At 43.4% G+C, this 19,497-nt stretch overlaps 2 protein-coding genes across 2 annotated transcripts in view; both read right to left on the reverse strand.

Moving 5' to 3' along the window:
• The window catches only part of LOC126187380 (putative defense protein), a 50,726-nt gene extending 33,833 nt beyond the window's left edge, over positions 1–16,893 (reverse strand). The window contains exon 1 of the mRNA XM_049928429.1: positions 16,863–16,893. The gene's annotated coding sequence lies outside the window, so the exon portion shown is untranslated. The remainder of the gene's footprint in view (positions 1–16,862) is intronic.
• On the reverse strand, positions 3,684–13,164 carry LOC126188692 (putative defense protein). The gene is made up of 5 exons (XM_049930299.1): positions 12,963–13,164; positions 9,420–9,550; positions 6,476–6,564; positions 4,451–4,517; positions 3,684–3,719 (listed from the first exon to the last, which is right to left on the reverse strand). The coding sequence occupies exons 1-5, from the start codon at positions 13,162–13,164 to the stop codon at positions 3,684–3,686; spliced, it is 525 nt and encodes a 174-aa protein (XP_049786256.1).
• Positions 16,894–19,497: the final 2,604 nt, after the last annotated feature.

Here is a 19,497-nt window from a genome sequence, read left to right on the forward strand (position 1 = left end):
TGCTGAGTAATAGGAACCTTCGGCCATTCGATTCATGTGTGTATTCATATTCTATACTGTAGACTCAGCAGTATTTGGCAGTAATGCGGCAACTACGTATCCCAGACCCTAGACAACGAAACCAGCTAAAAGTTTTAATATTTCAACTCAGAGTCTGAGGGTACGTAGTTGAGGGCCACAATTATGATTATTATTATTATTATTATTATTATTATTATTATTTTGAAATACCGCAGTCGTTACGGCCCCAGGGCGGTCAGCCAGCCCTAGCTGCATTCTAGAGACATCCGATCACTAGATAAAACCAAGTCACACTTTCTCCAGTCCGTAGGTGAATGGCGCAGGGAGAACAATATATGCCACGAAAAGAAGTACCCTCTACCATCCACATTGGATTTGAAGGGTATAGATATTCAGGTAGATTCAGATGTACGATATCCAAACTATGCAGTAAATTGCAGAGACCATCGAAGCTGCAATATTAATTTCCTTTATTACTTGATGGCTAGTTTCGAGCCTATGATCATTATCAACTCGTCCGCTAAGCTGTACAGTAAAATGCGTTACGACAACCATATGAATTTTCATTGTACTCAAAGATATTTTTAGTATAAAGCACTAGAGTGCTGAACTTAATTCATGTAGGTTTACCGATACATCGTGATGTGTTGGTAGACTGTAGTATTGGAACGTTTTCGGGACAACATTCGTGTTGTCCAAAAACCGCCAGTAATCTTAAACGAAGTTATGCAACGAAAGTTATTGTGAGAGATCTAGTATATAAATGTGTACCTACATTATATTTCTTAATATAAATAATTAGGTTGTAAAACGTAAAACAGAACTTATGCATATCATCAGATCAGTAACAGTGAATGGAAGTGTCACATGTTTGAAAATGGTAAAGCCCGAAACTTATTCGACCATTCACACACGATTGTTGTTACTTAGCAGTCAGCTGTCTCGGCTGACAAGATCTGATAAACACATTGCTGAGTATACTGCCTCTACTGAAGTGGACCTTATACCTTATCTCGTATATTTTTAAAACGTATTGTCTTAGTCAATGGCTGTTCAGTCCCCAATTACATTCAATTCACAGAAAAGATGCTGGTCACTACTCACTATCGTACTAAGCCATCCTGCTCAGCTGACTGAATAGCTCTCGTAAAACTTGAAACTGGAATGCACTCCATGTAGATATCAACTCTACAGCACGCATCTGTTGAATATAATGAGGTGATCAGTATAAAGCAGAGTATCTGTCAAAGTAACTTTAAGTAAGTTATTTAAAAATATATTAAGAATTCATAATGGTTTGTATGCGCGCGCGCGCGCGCGCGCGTGTGTGTGTGTGTGTGTGTGTGTGTGTGTGTGTGTGTGTGTGAGAGAGAGAGAGAGAGAGAGAGAGAGAGAGAGAGAGAGAGAGAGAGAGAGAATTTATAGATCTGTGTTGGGCTTAAGTGTTGTTCATATTGTGGTCAGATGCTATGTGGCGAATTATAAATCGCGATTTTGCTGCATTCTCTTCTCCACGACACTGTTTCCAAACAGATTTTTTTATGTACTTACGTTTTATAATATGCAGTCATATTAATGTGTGCTGAAAAGATCTACTTCTCAGTCGATACTTAGGTATAGTTAAAAACAATACATTCTTCCCGATTGGTGGCATTCTCGTGTGTTCGCCTTTTATCGTTGACAATACACCCATCATCAGCGAAGTTCTCGAAATACACAATTTGGATTTCTCCTCCGGTGCGACCGGAATTGTTTGAGAACACTACAACCCAAAAATATTACTTCGGTCTAATTCCTTCATTACCACATACACGGATGTGTAATGTTGTTCATGCAAATGTCGCTTTCAGTTGTTACCCCAGAACGTCAAAAAGTTGGAGACAGAAGTCAAAAGACTGGCTGGTATGTGTATGAAACAGAAAGATCAAAAGTGCCTTAAGTCCCACTGCTCTTTGTAAAGTCATTTACGAAGAAAATAATTCGCTTAACGAGTTCCATTAGTCTAACGCTGGCGTCTGTAAATGATGTACACTCTACACATTTTTCTCTTATCTTGAGACGTAGGCACTACCTTTCCTATTATTTTATTTTCCTCATCTAAAATGACTGTTGTACTGTAATACATTTAGCTCTTTCTGCTACCATGGCCGTAGATCGACTTTGCTCACTAAACAGCAAAAATCACTTTGAGATCAAGCAGAAAAATTTACAATTCACTGCCCTTTATTATAGCTTCAATGGGCTTTATGTGTCAGCGACAATCGCGATCTGCTTTTGTCATCTCGTTAAGCTAAGTGGGCCGTTGGTTCTTCCTTCGAGTTTTGAGTTAGTGATCATTCAAACAGTGTTTTCCTGACATTTGTACCACAGCGTTTTCAGATATATATTCATAATGCAACATTTTTCGAAACAAATCCTTCTGACCGATGGAAACTGTGTGTCCGTCTGAGACCGGATCTCTTGCTGTCCGTCCGTTTCGCAGCAAGGTTTGCAAACTCTGCAAGTCTTTGATCGCATCAGTGCGCAGTGTACTGCAAAATGGAAATTTCATTGTGGAAGTTTCACAGGGCTGTGGCTAAGCCATTGTTCTCTACGATCTGATATCCGAGCAGCCTTCGCGAAAGCGCTAAAAGCTTCAACTTGTCGCTGGTTTCGCTCCATAATTCGCAATATAGGCAGACGCGTGCCGATGACAACCAGCAACGCGCTGCCTGCGAAACAAAAAACTCTTGATTCGAGCTGCCGCCTGCCTCTCAGTTCCCAAGTGTGACAAATATTAGCCGTATTGTGTGCTGCCCTACGAGCAGAGAAGAAAACCACTGAGGTTCAGATTAAACGTCAATCCGTAAGTCCTGTTATAACTGGCTCTTTTTCAAATTTATCTACGAATTGACGACAGTATTACGTTCGCGCCTCTTCTGTGTGTAAAAGCTGCTTAACGCTTAAGTGAAAGTTTTAGCTGCTTAACGCATAAGTGAAAATTTTCTTTGCAAATAAGATTTGCCCTGAGCCACTTGAGAAAACAGACTGGTCTCCTAGTTACATAGTGGCTATATCTTGACTGTTAAAAAAATACCAGTTCCTTCTGCCGTCATTTCGCTGTCTGTATTCTGCAGCCTACACCGATTTATAATCGATAGCTTTCCATCATATGTTGACTGTACCGCTGACTTATTCTATAAAAGTACACCGCCCTTTTATGTAGTTAAGGGTGTCCGAACCTTGGCGTACCATGTGGGATGGGAAGTTGGGTGATGGGTTCCAAAAACAATGAAACAACTTTGCTTAAGTGTATCAGAATACAGCTGTCTTTATTTTTTCTTTAAAAATGCGCCAAATACAGCGTCGGTGACGAGATGCAGTTGTCGTGGACTTGTCATCAACCTTTGATTCAGTTCACCAAAACACAAAGCAGATTTTTCTGACCTAGCTTCTACTTTCCACTTTTGGGAGGCGAGAAATCTTCTTATCGTATCCCTGTGTGATCGTTGAACTCCTTCAGGCTTAGAACATGGACTGGTCTCACAACAATAGTCTAAATGTTTCAATTACACACTGCATCACTTTATTATTACCACCGCTAAATATCAAATTCTTATTTAATTTTTGCTATGTGGACCTTTACATCACGGCATAGCCACTGAATAATGTATTTGCGATCTTCATGCAGCAATGATGCTGGAAGCCTTCTCCACGGTCTGTAAAGAACCAGAAAAGCAATAAAGTCGCTGCACTGAAATTAACTGCTAAGCCAAAGATAGTCGCTACTTTTACGCTGTATTACTCTTTTTTCCTTTATCAAGTTATTACGCAAGCGTAAAACTCAGTTACTAAAGAAAATATCAATCTGACGAGTTTTCTATTTACTCCTATATTACGATCAGCAACAAAAATAGAGGATTACAAACTGAGGAAGTCATGTATTAGTTAATTCTGAAGGATAATTTAGCTTTCATGAAATAAATCAAAATAAAAGAGGAGTTGATTTTCAATTTTCGTGTGCGGTACGAAAACGAGTTCGATAGTTTGTTTTGTTTTCAGATGTGACGTGAAAGACGCGACAATAACACACTGAAAGTAAACTCATTGTGTTAATCCACAGGATTTCGTAAACATTATCATTGAATGTAAAAGATTATAGGATGATAACCGTGTCATCTTCAGTTTTTTCTACATGGTCGACCTTCCCGGCAACCACGAATACCAAATGATCCTGAAGAATAACCCAATGGAGGAGTCGAAACGTCGATCGTGAAAATGAAACTGAAGATGCCTAACATCCTACAACATTTAACCTTCAATAAGTAAACTTATTGTTGTCATTTCCATAACTAACTAATATGTCAATAGCCAAATAAAACAATTTAAATTTGTAGTAACTTAATATTGACTTACTGGCTGAGGAAGAGGTGACCAGCGGTGTACTTACCCCGACCGTGACAGTTTCTGACTCGACGCCGACCCAGAACTCGGGGAAGGTCTTCACGAAAGACGCTCTGCAACAGACGTAAGACAGCGTTAGAAACTAGCTCGTTTGTCATATTGTGATAATGTGCTGTTAGCCTTGCTGTACACGCCAAGAGCATGAAAAGCAGTCGATAGACTGTGCCGACTCAGTATCAATGCTTGTCTTTTACAATGGGTATCTCGGTGTGAAAAATGTAGCCTTATTTGCTTTCCATTAATTTGAGTACTATACCGTGTTGTTAAGAAATATTTGCCAATATGTTAAGTATTATGTGCATACAACATCCCTGATAAAATTGTAAAACTTTTCACAAGATTCCATTCAATAACGAACTAATAACTTGGTTCGAAATTATGATAAAAGTTTGATAACGCAAGTAAATTGGTTTTTTTCTGCTACTAGGACAGAGTGCATGAAACGAAACTTATGTTTTATCTTCATTTAGATAACAGGATGACTCCGAACTGGTAGTACCATGATTTCATTTCATTATAGCAAACTGATAAGCTTACGGGGTAATACATCACATTAGGTTTCTTCGGCTTCTGCATAATAGGCTTCATGAAAACCACAGACGATGTCAAGGAAATTTTATGCGGTAGATAAGTGGCTCAAAGAACAATGGAATAGAAAATCAGTGCCACATTGAACAAGAGTTTGTATACATTTGAAAACAAGTAAAACAAAAGTTAGAGAATAGTCATTGGAGATTCTCAGCAGTTTAGGAGAAAGAATTGACCAAAGCGGTAAATAGCAATCCATCTCAAAATTCGCTAAAATGCATTTAGTTTAGGAAACGTAAATCATAGTCACTCATTTAGATCTGACATACTTCGAAATCTTTCGTCGTTTTGACACAAGGCAAATAGAGGGAAACTCATCTTGACGGACAGTGGGATTCTTTTCAATTTTGTACTGTACTGTCTACCAGCTTCTTGACTGTATAAGCATGTCTAATGATGTTAGTTTACCCAAAAATTAAGGTAAACGCTTAATAATAATGAATTGTCAGGATAGAAAAAGGAAGCAAGGACATGAACAACTAACTTTGAATGGCGCATGGAGGTTAGGACATTTAGGACTCCCTTACTGAGAATTAAGTATGGCAAATATCGGTCTCTTGGAGTTCTCTACTACGAACTGCTGGGAAAAGTAGGAAACTACAGTAGAAAAATGGGTTGCATTATATGAATCGGACTGCAGCTTGTAGTATGTTACACCGGCCGGGACTGTGTGAGAGACAGCGTAGCAAGGGAAACAGCGTTGACGTAATACATTTTTAATAGGTCGACGTTCAGTAACTGCTATGGTCTGTGTTAAAAGAAGCAGAGAAATGCAATAAGAAGTTCTTGGATATCGGACCAGAAGAAGGGTACCAACATCCAGGTCTGTGCCAGAATTCGACAAGTATTTAGAAAGATGAAATTCGACGAGGTCTCTCAGATTAAAGACGGCTGGGAACTGGAATGCAGCAACGGCAGTAATAACGCAAAAAAAATTGAAGGGAAATGTGAGGAACAAAGAACTTGACTTTCGGAATGAGGGTGCTTCCAGCTTCTGGACTAACAGGCTATCCAGCGACTGTTTGTTTGCTCCACTGGTGGGACAATACTAGCCACAACCAGTGCACCATGAGACTACATCTACGTCTGTATTCCGCAAACAACCTTGCAGTGTGTGGCTCAGGGAAATTTGCATACCAGTCTCACCTCTCATTTCCTGGCTGCGGGTAAGTCTCCGTGTGGAAGGCTATGTAACACAGCTGTGCTTATGTGTGATAGATAACACTGAGAGGCAGACTTTATGCAAACGACACATATTATTATTATTATTGCTATTATTTGGTGAAGAAGTAGAACATTCAGCAATTTTTCTGAAAGGAGACTGTAAGTTCAGCATAATAACAGATTACCCATGTTAAAAAACACTAGTTAAAGTGTGCAGCGTGTTCAGTCCAGTACCTGTGAAGTGTTCTGAAAGTCTCACCTGAAAACGATGACGTCGTTAATATCTGGCGCCACCCACTCGACATCCAGTTCCTCAGTGTCTTCACTCGAAACGTATTCCAGGGCGTTCTGCAAGCAGTCACAGGATTACGCATATTCATACTAATTACGTAAAAGATGATAAATGTATCTGCAAACATAAATTTCTGACGTGATGAACGAATCTAATTCACTGTTCTTATATGCTGCAGTTTTTCATTGAGCGACTACAAACTCTCTCTTATAACTGAATTAGCTATAGTGATTTAAATTAATGGTCTTCGTTCTTCAAATAAAGAATTTTCTACCTCACAGACAGATTTGCTGAGAAATACACTCCTGGAAATGGAAAAAAGAACACATTGACACCGGTGTGTCAGACCCACCATACTTGCTCCGGACACTGCGAGAGGGCTGTACAAGCAATGATCACACGCACGGCACAGCGGACACACCAGGAACCGCGGTGTTGGCCGTCGAATGGCGCTAGCTGCGCAGCATTTGTGCACCGCCGCCGTCAGTGTCAGCCAGTTTGCCGTGGCATACGGAGCTCCATCGCAGTCTTTAACACTGGTAGCATGCCGCGACAGCGTGGACGTGAACCGTATGTGCAGTTGACGGACTTTGAGCGAGGGCGTATAGTGGGCATGCGGGAGGCCGGGTGGACGTACCGCCGAATTGCTCAACACGTGGGGCGTGAGGTCTCCACAGTACATCGATGTTGTCGCCAGTGGTCGGCGGAAGGTGCACGTGCCCGTCGACCTGGGACCGGACCGCAGCGACGCACGGATGCACGCCAAGACCGTAAGATCCTACGCAGTGCCGTAGGGGACCGCACCGCCACTTCCCAGCAAATTAGGGACACTGTTGCTCCCGGGGTATCGGCGAGGACCATTCGCAACCGTCTCCATGAAGCTGGGCTACGGTCCCGCACACCGTTAGGCCGTCTTCCGCTCACGCCCCAACATCGTGCAGCCCGCCTCCAGTGGTGTCGCGACAGGCGTGAATGGAGGGACGAATGGAGACGTGTCGTCTTCAGCGATGAGAGTCGCTTCTGCCTTGGTGCCAATGATGGTCGTATGCGTGTTTGGCGCCGTGCAGGTGAGCGCCACAATCACGACTGCATACGACCGAGGCACACAGGGCCAACACCCGGCATCATCGTGTGGGGAGCGATCTCCTACACTGGCCGTACACCACTGGTGATCGTCGAGGGGACACTGAATAGTGCACGGTACATCCAAACCGTCATCGAACCCATCGTTCTACCATTCCTAGACCGGCAAGGGAACTTGCTGTTCCAACAGGACAATGCACGTCCGCATGTATCCCGTGCCACCCAACGTGCTCTAGAAGGTGTAAGTCAACTACCATGGCCAGCAAGATCTCCGGATCTGTCCCCCATTGAGCATGTTTGGGACTGGATGAAGCGTCGTCTCACGCGGTCTGCACGTCCAGCACGAACGCTGGTCCAACTGAGGCGCCAGGTGGAAATGGCATGGCAAGCCGTTCCACAGGACTACATCCAGCATCTCTACGATCGTCTCCATGGGAGAATAGCAGCCTGCATTGGTGCGAAAGGTGGATATACACTGTACTAGTGCCGACATTGTGCATGCTCTGTTGCCTGTGTCTATGTGCCTGTGGTTCTGTCAGTGTGATCATGTGATGTATCTGACCCCAGGAATGTGTCAATAAAGTTTCCCCTTCCTGGGACAATGAATTCACGGTGTTCTTATTTCAATTTCCAGGAGTGTATTTGTTTGCATATAATTCAGAAGAAATGCATGCTACTATCTAAGACATATTTGTGTAAAACTTGTGGAAGAAAGCTCAAAATACTGAAGACCAGTTATGCCCGTTTCTAAAGCACAGATGGCATATATGTCGAATACAAGCTGTTGAAAGAATATTACTGTCTTACTAGGTATGTCAGTAATTTCCAGTGCACATTGGTCGTATTTTTAGAAGCGAAACAAAACACGCAGTTTTGCGGCACCGTGAGTGGATTATCGTATTAATTTGAGTTTTATATTGCAGTTTCAGTTTCACATTGAATTAGATGAAAACGGCACTAATAGCTCTGTCGCCCACACGTATACTGTATCTTCCATTGCCTTATCATGTGAGCCGTAAGTGTTACAAACAAACTATAAGCTTTCGCATTCTCATTGCAATCGCGGATTTACAATGTGTCATCTGTATCCCTCAAAAGGGACAACATCGTTTTAAACATAAATAGTATCGAACGAATCAAACTAAATCTTACTAAATATGTGGACATACTAAGAAATTAAAAATAAATGTTCATCGGCATTGTTTAAAGACAAAATCATTGGCGCGGCAACATGTCACGTAATATTTATCTGTATCAGTAGCATAATTAACTTATTGCAACCTCCAGATAGCAGCGAGACGTTCGATTTTACTGCCACGTCAGCGGCGTGCATGTTACTTTGCTGCTTACTTAATGAAGCGTCTTCCTTATTTGGCCTCATACGGCTGTATAGACCTCGTTGCACACGTCCCCATTCCAGGAAATGGCAGTAGTTAGTTGGAACAGGCTTCGAGGATTATCCAGAGAGTGCTTTTCACTAATACAAATGCTGTTTTGTAGAGAGGCGGTAGCACTGGTTCCTCTCATTAAGTAAGCGGTACTGTATGAAAGGCTAAAAATGTAACTTGTCTTTCCTCGGCACCAGTAGAGGGCGTCTCACTGAGTGATTTAAGCCATCAACACCTCGCTACCGTCATTCCAGTCCCTCAGAAATCCGCAATGATGAAGCCCATTAGAAACAAAGGATGCAGTGTGTGTGTGTGTGTGTGTGTGTGTGTAGCCACGCGTCACAGCGAGCTTCCACACGAGAAGTGAATTAAGTCACTCAGAACGTAACAGTCGGGTAACTTGAAGTAAAGGCCTCTCTCAGCTGAGACCCGGTACTCACGCTGGTGCCGGGAGGGCAGTCGTCCAGCGCGACGCCGGCCACGTCGCTGGCGAGGAACTGCCCCACCGGCTGGTCCCCTTGGCGGGCCTGCACGTACACGCCCCTGAACGTCGTGTTGCCCGAGAAGTGCACTGCAGCAACAACAGCATATACCTCTCCGTCAGCTAAGGTACATCTACAGCAGCACAATTTAATGGAGCCATATAATGAAAGTGGAACTTTGAGGTTCTCACGAACATGAGACTTTTGGTGTCTGGAACACACCTTATTTTATATATATTTTACTCGATGATAATCAGTAAAAATCAGTGCTTGAGAAGAGAACAGTCATGATGCAATTTAAGACAATTCCTCTTAATACTCGACAATACTCTTCATAAGGCACATTCTTTTATCAATAACTAACTATGTTCTTGACGCCTCTACGATTTCCAGAAGAGACAGTGGCAGATACCAGACTGCAGAAAAGTAGTTCCATAGGTAACAAGAGAAAATTATACCCACAACGAAAAAAACCGTCAAGAAACACAAGTGGAGCACCCACTGTGTGGAGGCATAAAAATTCAATGAAGTAGTTTCGACATGTGAAGGGGATGGGTCAAACGAGAATAGCGAAAATATGGCTTGAAAAAAAAAACTGAAGATGAGAGACGGAGAGACTGGCGTGCTGAAGTGAAAGAGGATGTGGAAGGAAGAGGAGTGGAACCCACCAACTGGAGAGGCCAGAAGTGTACCTGGACAGACAAAGATGGATACCACACCCAACCCACTGCAGATGGTTATTTATCTATTTGGCGTATGGCTTACGAATTATATTTTACAAGTGCAAACAATGAAGCTGATACAAGATAAACTGGTATGAATCATACAAGCATAGAAAGCTGGAGACCTGGCAATAGAAAAATCCTTTTGAGATACCCCTTTTCCATCATGGTTATACAAAGACTCCGCCGGCCGCTGTGGCCGAGCGGTTCTAGGCGCTACAGTCGAGAATTGCGCTGCTGCTACGGTCGCAGGTTCGAATACTGCCTCGGGCATGGATGTGTGTGATGTCCTTAGGTTACTCAGGTTTACGTAGTTATAATCCTAGGGGACTGACCACCTCAGATGTTAAGTCCCATAGTGCTTAGAGTTATTTAAACCCTATAAAGACTCCAGTTAACTGCTGGAGGTGTTGTGTCAATGGCGTCTTTCTGGGTACCCATGAATTTTCCTCTTGGGCAGTTTTGCTAAATGTGCTCCAGAGTTTGCTCCGAAGTTCCGCAGTCACATTTTTATTTATTTATTTATTTTTGCTCCCGGCGGTTGGATGATCGAATCTGTTTTACAAAACTTCTTACAACCACCAAAGGATGTCCACTAATTTCTCCATTCATCTCTTAGATTATAGCTTTGTCGGTAGAGTTGGAAATTGTTTCCCAGACTGGTTCTCTAGATTTTAACCCGGATGCATGGTAAGTTGTTCAATGTTTCATGAACTGATAAGTCTCTGTACCGTTTGAGTTTCATCAATTCATAAGCTACTGCCTCTTTTTGTCGTTGAAGATTTGGAGGGCCAATATTGACGAGTACTGACAGCTTTGGTATTGATGTGGATTTAAAAGTTCCTGTCATTATCCTCATTGCGTCATTTAGATGGGTATCCGTTTTGTTAAGATGGCTGCTTCTACTCCAAGCAGGAGAACATAATTCGGCGACAAAATATACAAGTGGTTGTGCTGTTGTTCTTAAGTGTTTACATTACATCCCTAGCTATCAGCAGCCAGTAAACGGATCGTTATGACGATGACGATGCGGCTGAAGACGCCGCGATTACTTGACTCTTGCATGCATGCCAATGGTCTGTGTATGGTTGTATTTTTATTTCTAGACCGGTATTAGTTTGCATAGTACAGCTAACGAGCTGGTAGATGAAATGATTGTGCTATTTTGACTCGGAAAGAACATGGGTATTGCGAGTCATTTTGCTGATAATTTAGAACTGTCGATCTGTCATTTTACACACATCTAGCTGTGTGTTCCAGCTGAAAATGCAGAAAAAAAAAATCTGGTTTCGAATTTTACTCGTGCTACCGCTATGACCAAATATTCTTCTTCCTTTGGCATGGTTCAAAAATGTTCAAATGTGAATGAATTTCTAAGGCACCAAATTAATGAGGTCATGGGTCCCTAGACTTATGCACTACTTAAATTAAACTACGCTAAGAACAACACACTCACCCATGCCCGAGGGAGGACTCGAACCTCCAGTGGGAGGGGCCGTGCGATCAGTGACATGGCACCTCTAACAGCGTGGCCACTCCGCGCCGGTTGGCATAGTTGTTAGATGGTGTAATCATTTAACTTTTCCACACTATTATCCACACTATTGCCATGGTGTGTGCGTGTGTGTGTGTGTGTGTGTGTGTGTGTGTGTGTGTGTGTGTGTGTGTGTGTGTGTGTGTGTGTGCGCGCGTGTGTGCGCTTGTGAGTGTGTGCGTATGTGCGTGTGTGCGTGTGCGTGTGCGTGTGCGTGTGAACTTCGGTCGCTGTCTATTACACTTATTTCTAAAAACTTTATTATGAGGGTTAAAATTCACGTTAAACTAACTGTATGTCTCTGCATAATTTACTGGGCAAATCAGTAGTCAGGTCAGAGGAAGACAACAGCATACCATCTCCAATAATATCATGCATTTAAGTCACTATCTTGTTTAAAACAACATTTGGGTGATTGTCAAGTCGGCATCATAGTCGTCATCCCCATCGTTATCCATGTATAGAAACTCACCGCAAACTTGTGTATGAAGTTGATCGCAATGTGATGACATTTCAGTAGCAACAGGAGACACGAATATAATTATTTACTTGCTGCCCTGAAAACAAAGTTAGTTACGATAAATACTGACTCAAGGCATTGCTATTGGCTGTGATAACTGATCGAAGTTGTGCTACTGAGGAGAAATTTCAATTAATTCGGGACAGAAAAGAGTTACTGTATGCATGGTAATGCCCCAGGGACATTCTTCTAGAATATTAGCTATTGAGGGCAAAAATTAACAGTAATGTCATTTTGCATATGCAAGCGGTGTTCCTCAACACATGTAGGGAATGCTGTTGTAAAATAATTCCCTTCATTGATTCAATGCTTAACCCCATACTAAGAAACCGTTATAAAATTTACCATTGCAGCAGGGTATAAAACAGGACGTTTTGTAGTTACTTTCGTATTTAACATACCATTGGAGATTTAATGACGGTAATTAATTAATGTGCAATATATGAATTATGACTTCCTTTGAATGAAATCTGGAGTAGTAAACTTTAATATGGTTTTGTAGCAATCTAGCATTTGCTCCATGGATGGGTTGTTGGGTTAACTATGGTAAAATAGCATGATACGTGATAGTAACTGACTTGTCTGCAATATCGTTAGACATCAGTCCCTATGCCCAACATGTGATAGAGAAATACATTTCTTGAGCCAGCACGTGTCTTTCCCGCACTCCTTGGCCCACAGAGTGAGCACGGCGTACTTGACACATTAAGCCGCAGTGCGCTCACCTGTGACGGTCTGTCCCGCGGTCAGAGCGGTGGTGGACACGGAGATGGTGTAGGGCGCCGGCTGCTCGCTGGGCTGGTTGTCCCCGTGGATGGGCGCCATGTCTTCACACGCGATGGGCGGCACGTGGTTGCGGTCTGAGGGCGGCGCCCCAGCCGCCAGGGAGGCCAGCAGCGCCACACAGTAGAACACCGACAGCTGCATCCTGGACACACACACAACACACTGGCTCCACTCTCATTAAATACACAACCTGATATATATGACTATAGCAACAGCAAATATTTACAAATATAATATTGATGCACATACGCAGACTGAAGCGACTAATTTATACCAAGGCCAGGATTGAACCTGGGTCTCATACTCATTAGGTAGATGCAGGCGCCACTATTTATCTTGGCAAAAAGGGTGGTCTGTGCAGTTGTGCAAAGCCACTGTGCCAAGGGTAGTGTAGAGGTTAGTGTACCTGCCTAGTGAGTGGGAGACCTGGCTTGGAATATCGGCCTTGGTCAAAATTTCATTCATCACCTCAGTCTGCATATATACATCGTAGATGACTGTGACCTGAAGAGAGCACTGGAAACACATATAGTTTCATTTGATTGAAAGCACTGATGTTTGGATTTCGGGCAGGATTCCCCATTTCGTACGATCCTGAGATGCTATTCCAACACAATTGGAGAGCCACTGGAATGCAGTTGGAGTTTACAGTAAATACCGAGTGGGCTGAGGCATGAATCGGACTTTGGATTGAGGAGCGAGGCGTGCTAGAATAATCGAAACAGATCTGCAAAGCCACTGTGCCAGAGTTGCATAGTGGTTAGCGCAATTACCTAGTGAGCAGGAGACTAGTGTTCGAATGCAGGACTTGGTACAAATTTTTATTCGTCGTTTCATTCCGCATACATACATCACAGATGTTCGAGACTTGGAAAGGTCTTTGGAACCATATATAGTTTCATTCGATTAAAATCGAGCTGTATTTATAAAAATTTCCTTCCAGTGTGCCGTGTGTTCCGTGGCTTAGACGGAATGTACCACTGAACACCGCTGCTGCTAACACCAGCAACTTAATCCATATATGCAGTCCAATAAATCGGTTGTCACCGGACATTGTGTGATGAAATTACGGGAAATACCCAACTTCCGATAAATCAGGGGTGACGTTGTTACCATACATCTATGACACATCCAATTGTGTCTATAAGTCTTTACTTTATTTACAATCAATCTAAGGGTTACATACGCCGTTTTCAAGCCCCTCTATGACACCAGGTGATTATGTGGACAGTGGCTAATCGTCATTCTACATCTCATAGAGTATACCCAAGTTCGACGCTCGCTTTGCTGAACCTTCTTTTCTGCTTATGGTGTGAAGAGCAGCAGCACATCAAGTTGATGATTGAAGTTACAGAAGTTAAAATCTTCTGGGTTATTAGGCCGCGTCATGTTTCTTGATGATTACCCATTGTCAACGTGATCAACTAACACCATGGACCTGAAGATAGCGTAATGTAACACAGAAATGGATATCATGTAAAATGAGACCTATAAGTAAGTATAAGTAAGAGTCCCTACTTTGTTCACTTACATGAAGTAGGTTACAACCCCTGTAAGGTTCTCGCACAGATGTCAAAATATTGGAACTGTGTTTTTAGAGAACTGATGGAGATAGGTGCAAGAGACCAGCTGATCAATTCTGAGTGCGACTGCAACCTTAGTACGACGTGAGAACCCTCACTTCAGAAGGGGAAAGAGGCCTTGTTGGGATTAGACGCTGCACCAGCGGAGTTATTTCCGTAGCGCGTCCCTGAAGTTAACCGAGAACGAAGCAGCGACTGCATGACTATTGTAAAGAGAAAAATATCGTGAGCGCGCCCCGTGGTGGTCAGTTCATCAGCGCTACTAATATATGCAACGTGCTGTTTTGCCGAGAAGTTATTCCGTCATATATTTATAAGGTTCTATAACGCTGCAAGTATGGCGATCTCCATACGTAGAACTGCTTTCACGTGCTAGCGAATTCGGAAATTTTGAATAAAAATTCGGTTCTTCCGAATGGATGTTTAAGATGTCGAAAACCGGGATCGTAGTAGTTATGTTGTTAAAAAGGTCCGCAGCTCGTGGTCGTGCGGTAGCGTTCTCGCTTCCCGCGCCCGGGTTCCCGGGTTCGATTCCCGGCGGGCTCAGGGATTTTCTCTGCCTCGTGATGACTGGGCGTTGTGTGATGTCGTTAGGTTTAAGTAGTTCTAAGTTCTAGGGGACTGATGACCATAGATGTTAAGTCCCATAGTGCTCAGAGCCAGTTGAACCATTTTTTTTTTTTTTTAAGGGACTAAGTTTCATTAATCTCCGACGATCACAGACATAGCTGCTAGTAAACTTTTGGGATCCATTATGTAAATATATGTCTGTTACTGAAAAGAAAGGTGTTACATAATATTAAAACGTCTACATCTCTCAATCTCTCTTTCATTTACATTGTGGTAGCACTGCTCTTATCGGTGACGCCACTGCCGAGGAAGCATTACCGACAAATATTTGTTTACTGCCTCTCGTGTTCGCCAGTATTTGTCTAGAGTACAAGATCCTAAACCAAATTTTTACATTTCCACAGACATTTTGGAACTTACGCTCGACGACTCTTCTGGATTAATATCAAATTTACATTTAAACATTTTCATGAGAAAACATTCCGAGAGAATGACTTCAGTGGTAAAGGACATGATTGTTTCAGTATGCTCACTTGTGGGACCTGAAACTGAACGATTTTCTTTCCCTCTATTTTTCGCTTGCTTTGTGCTAAAGCGCTTTTGTTTCCGTGGCAGGCATTTTACAGACCATTTTCACTTCGTATATAACTTACGGTATGAGAAAAGGAACATGGTTGTTTGTATCTTGTGCCTACTGTGGAGGACAAGCATAGTCAAACATGCCGTCTGGCCTCTAGAGTAACATTTTTCGTGATTTTAATGAATTACTAAAGCTAATGCCATGATGGAAATAACCTCCCTCGTTGCGTGATATCCGCCGCTAATGACCTAGAACCCGATGGGACGCCAGGCGTATGATGAATGTGAGTTTTCTGATTCATCTTTCTTAAAATCTCTTATGCTATGAGCGCCTACCACTCTCGACTCCGGACGAGTGCATCTCTGCGGCCAAGGCAAACGTAATTTTAAAAACTGAGTATTACTTTTCTCTTACAGTAGTTCTTAGTTTCATGGATAGGTCCGTTGTCGTAGTAATGTACTTTATTTCGCGCAATATGTTTTACATTTATAATGAAGTTAGAGAAATGTTCCGTTTGTACCATTGTCTGACATAATTGAATATGATGAAATGGGCTTTTCCTGAAAGATATAAAAGAAAAGAAAATAAGAAAAGGAGCTAAACGTATGGAAACATTAACCATTTCATTTCCTCACGCCGGCCGCGGTGGCCGAGCGGTTGTAGTCGCTTCAGTCCGGAACCGCGGGACTGCTACGGTCGCAGGTTCGAATCCTGTCTCACATCAGCAGTACGCATAAATGAAAAATTATTTCCGAAGCTTCGTTCAGTAGTGAGACAGCAACTGTTACACCGTTTGCTAGTGTGAAAATGTCTCACAGGATGATGTCATAGGGCACGGTGAGGTCACAGTGTTTTTATTTTATTGTTAGAAGATACTATATGTAACTTACGAAAAATAGTTTTTATTCTTATTGTTATCCTGAATTACTACTCCCCACAGACCCACCTCTATTGTGTGGATTAATATCCTTGCTATAAACGAAATTTAAGATGCTAAATTTCAAATAAATTTGAAAAAAATGTGTACAGAGAATTCTGCAGTAGGCTAACTACTTACTTCCCCATTGTTTGAGTTACATGTATGTAGAGTCGCCACGACTACTGACCTGCTAGAGTGAGAGTCTTGAGCTGGTCTTCTTGTCGGAGGGTGCAGACGGTATACAGCACAAGTCATATAAGCGCCGCCTTAAATACCGCCTGCTGGGGCATCCCGCGCCACACGCCACTACACTCGATCGCCGCTACTTCACGCCGATTCACTGTTTCATAGATAACGTCTCGGCATCGGTATTCATCACTCATGAGGCACGTGCTCACCACGATCTAGAAGTAGGATTTTCTCATTTACCAATTGGTTCAGGGTACCTGATTATCTCTCAGTGATGACATAAGCGACTTTCGCCTACGTACTATTACTACCCATAGTCTTTGTTCTGCGTCATAGGCCAGCAAAAGCACTTAAGACATGTAACAATGATGGTGAAAGCACAATTGCAAAATGTTAACGAAATCTCACTAAATGCGTCTCTAGAAACTTCAGTCCTATTTGAAATAGAAATGGAGGAACGTTGTCTACATTCAGTTAATATTTTTCCGTATCTACTCCTTACTTCATATCATTTCGTAGCTGGCGTCTTACCCATTGTGTAAATCACAGTAGCTGTTCTACACTCCTGGAAATGGAAAAAAGAACACATTGACACCGGTGTGTCAGACCCACCATACTTGCTCCGGACACTGCGAGAGGGCTGTACAAGCAATGATCACACGCACGGCACAGCGGACACACCAGGAACTGCGGTGTTGGCCGTCGAATGGCGCTAGCTGCGCAGCATTTGTGCACCGCCGCCGTCAGTGTCAGCCAGTTTGCCGTGGCATACGGAGCTCCATCGCAGTCTTTAACACTGGTAGCATGCCGCGACAGCGTGGACGTGAACCGTATGTGCAGTTGACGGACTTTGAGCGAGGGCGTATAGTGGGCATGCGGGAGGCCGGGTGGACGTACCGCCGAATTGCTCAACACGTGGGGCGTGAGGTCTCCACAGTACATCGATGTTGTCGCCAGTGGTCGGCGGAAGGTGCACGTGCCCGTCGACCTGGGACCGGACCGCAGCGACGCACGGATGCACGCCAAGACCGTAGGATCCTACGCAGTGCCGTAGGGGACCGCACCGCCACTTCCCATCAAATTAGGGACACTGTTGCTCCTGGGGTATCGGCGAGGACCATTCGCAACCGTCTCCATGAAGCTGGGCTACGGTCCCGCACACCGTTAGGCCGTCTTCCGCTCACGCCCCAACATCGTGCAGCCCGCCTCCAGTGGTGTCGCGACAGGCGTGAATGGAGGGACGAATGGAGACGTGTCGTCTTCAGCGATGAGAGTCGCTTCTGCCTTGGTGCCAATGATGGTCGTATGCGTGTTTGGCGCCGTGCAGGTGAGCGCCACAATCACGACTGCATACGACCGAGGCACACAGGGCCAACACCCGGCATCATGGTGTGGGGAGCGATCTCCTACACTGGCCGTACACCACTGGTGATCGTCGAGGGGACACTGAATAGTGCACGGTACATCCAAACCGTCATCGAACCCATCGTTCTACCATTCCTAGACCGGCAAGAGAACTTGCTGTTCCAACAGGACAATGCACGTCCGCATGTATCCGAGCCACCCAACGTGCTCTAGAAGGTGTAAGTCAACTACCCTGGCCAGCAAGATCTCCGGATCTGTCCCCCATTGAGCATGTTTGGGACTGGATGAAGCGTCGTCTCACGCGGTCTGCACGTCCAGCACGAACACTGGTCCAACTGAGGCGCCAGGTGGAAATGGCATGGCAAGCCGTTCCACAGGACTACATCCAGCATCTCTACGATCGTCTCCATGGGAGAATAGCAGCCTGCATTGCTGCGAAAGGTGGATATACACTGTACTAGTGCCGACATTGTGCATGCTCTGTTGCCTGTGTCTATGTGCCTGTGGTTCTGTCAGTGTGATCATGTGATGTATCTGACCCCAGGAATGTGTCAATAAAGTTTCCCCTTCCTGGGACAATGAATTCACGGTGTTCTTATTTCAATTTCCAGGAGTGTATTTCTATTCTTCTGCTGTAATACACCTCAGTGTGTTCCGATACGCTTCTGTACCTGTAAGCGATGCGATGTATTGCTACACCATCTTGTCGACTTTAACACATGCTCCTTAATAATTTATGTAAAAACGTTATCTGTTACACGATATAACTGAAGAAAGATTAAAGTATCTGATGGAGAATCGAGACGACAAAAGAAGATTGTTTACTGTAAGAATAGGAACCACTGTCAAAGAAAGTGGCTGCTTAGCTTTATGTGCATCCTGAAAACACAATATACACGATAGAGCATATCTCTGGAAAATCATGAGTATGAAAGTAACAGAATTCAGTGGTTCAGGAAGAGAAAAAACTTCATTACAGTCAATTCAACCGACATCTGACAAGTTCAGTTCCACACCGTTTTACCCAACAAAAAGTGTCAGAATAATGAAAACACAAGGGACACACATGGGTCATAGCGTGGATAGGTGAATATATTAATGGATGGATTTGGAATTACTGGACGCTAAACAGAGTGGTCATTAGCACCATTTCTTAAGATTATGGGACTGTTGCACGAGTAGTCACTCTTTTTAAAGACAACCGTCGGTCACCCAAAATTTCTCATACATTCCTCAGTATGTCAGTTCATACTGTGGTCAGGTATTAA

The sequence above is a fragment of the Schistocerca cancellata genome, chromosome 5 (assembly GCF_023864275.1).
Source record: "Schistocerca cancellata isolate TAMUIC-IGC-003103 chromosome 5, iqSchCanc2.1, whole genome shotgun sequence".
Classification (NCBI taxonomy): Eukaryota; Metazoa; Arthropoda; class Insecta; order Orthoptera; family Acrididae; genus Schistocerca; species Schistocerca cancellata.

Bases quoted from the DNA above. Each gene is read 5' to 3' on its own strand.
- LOC126188692 (XM_049930299.1), bottom strand. From the start codon at position 13,164: ATGCAGCTGTCGGTGTTCTACTGTGTGGCGCTGCTGGCCTCCCTGGCG. The intron at 9,551-12,962 runs GTGAGCGCACTG...TTGTTGCTGCAG, and splicing joins CGCGGGACAGACCGTCACAG to TGCACTTCTCGGGCAACACG. The intron at 3,720-4,450 runs GTAAGTACACCG...GGTTCTTTACAG, and splicing joins CAGAAACTGTCACGGTCGGG to ACCGTGGAGAAGGCTTCCAG.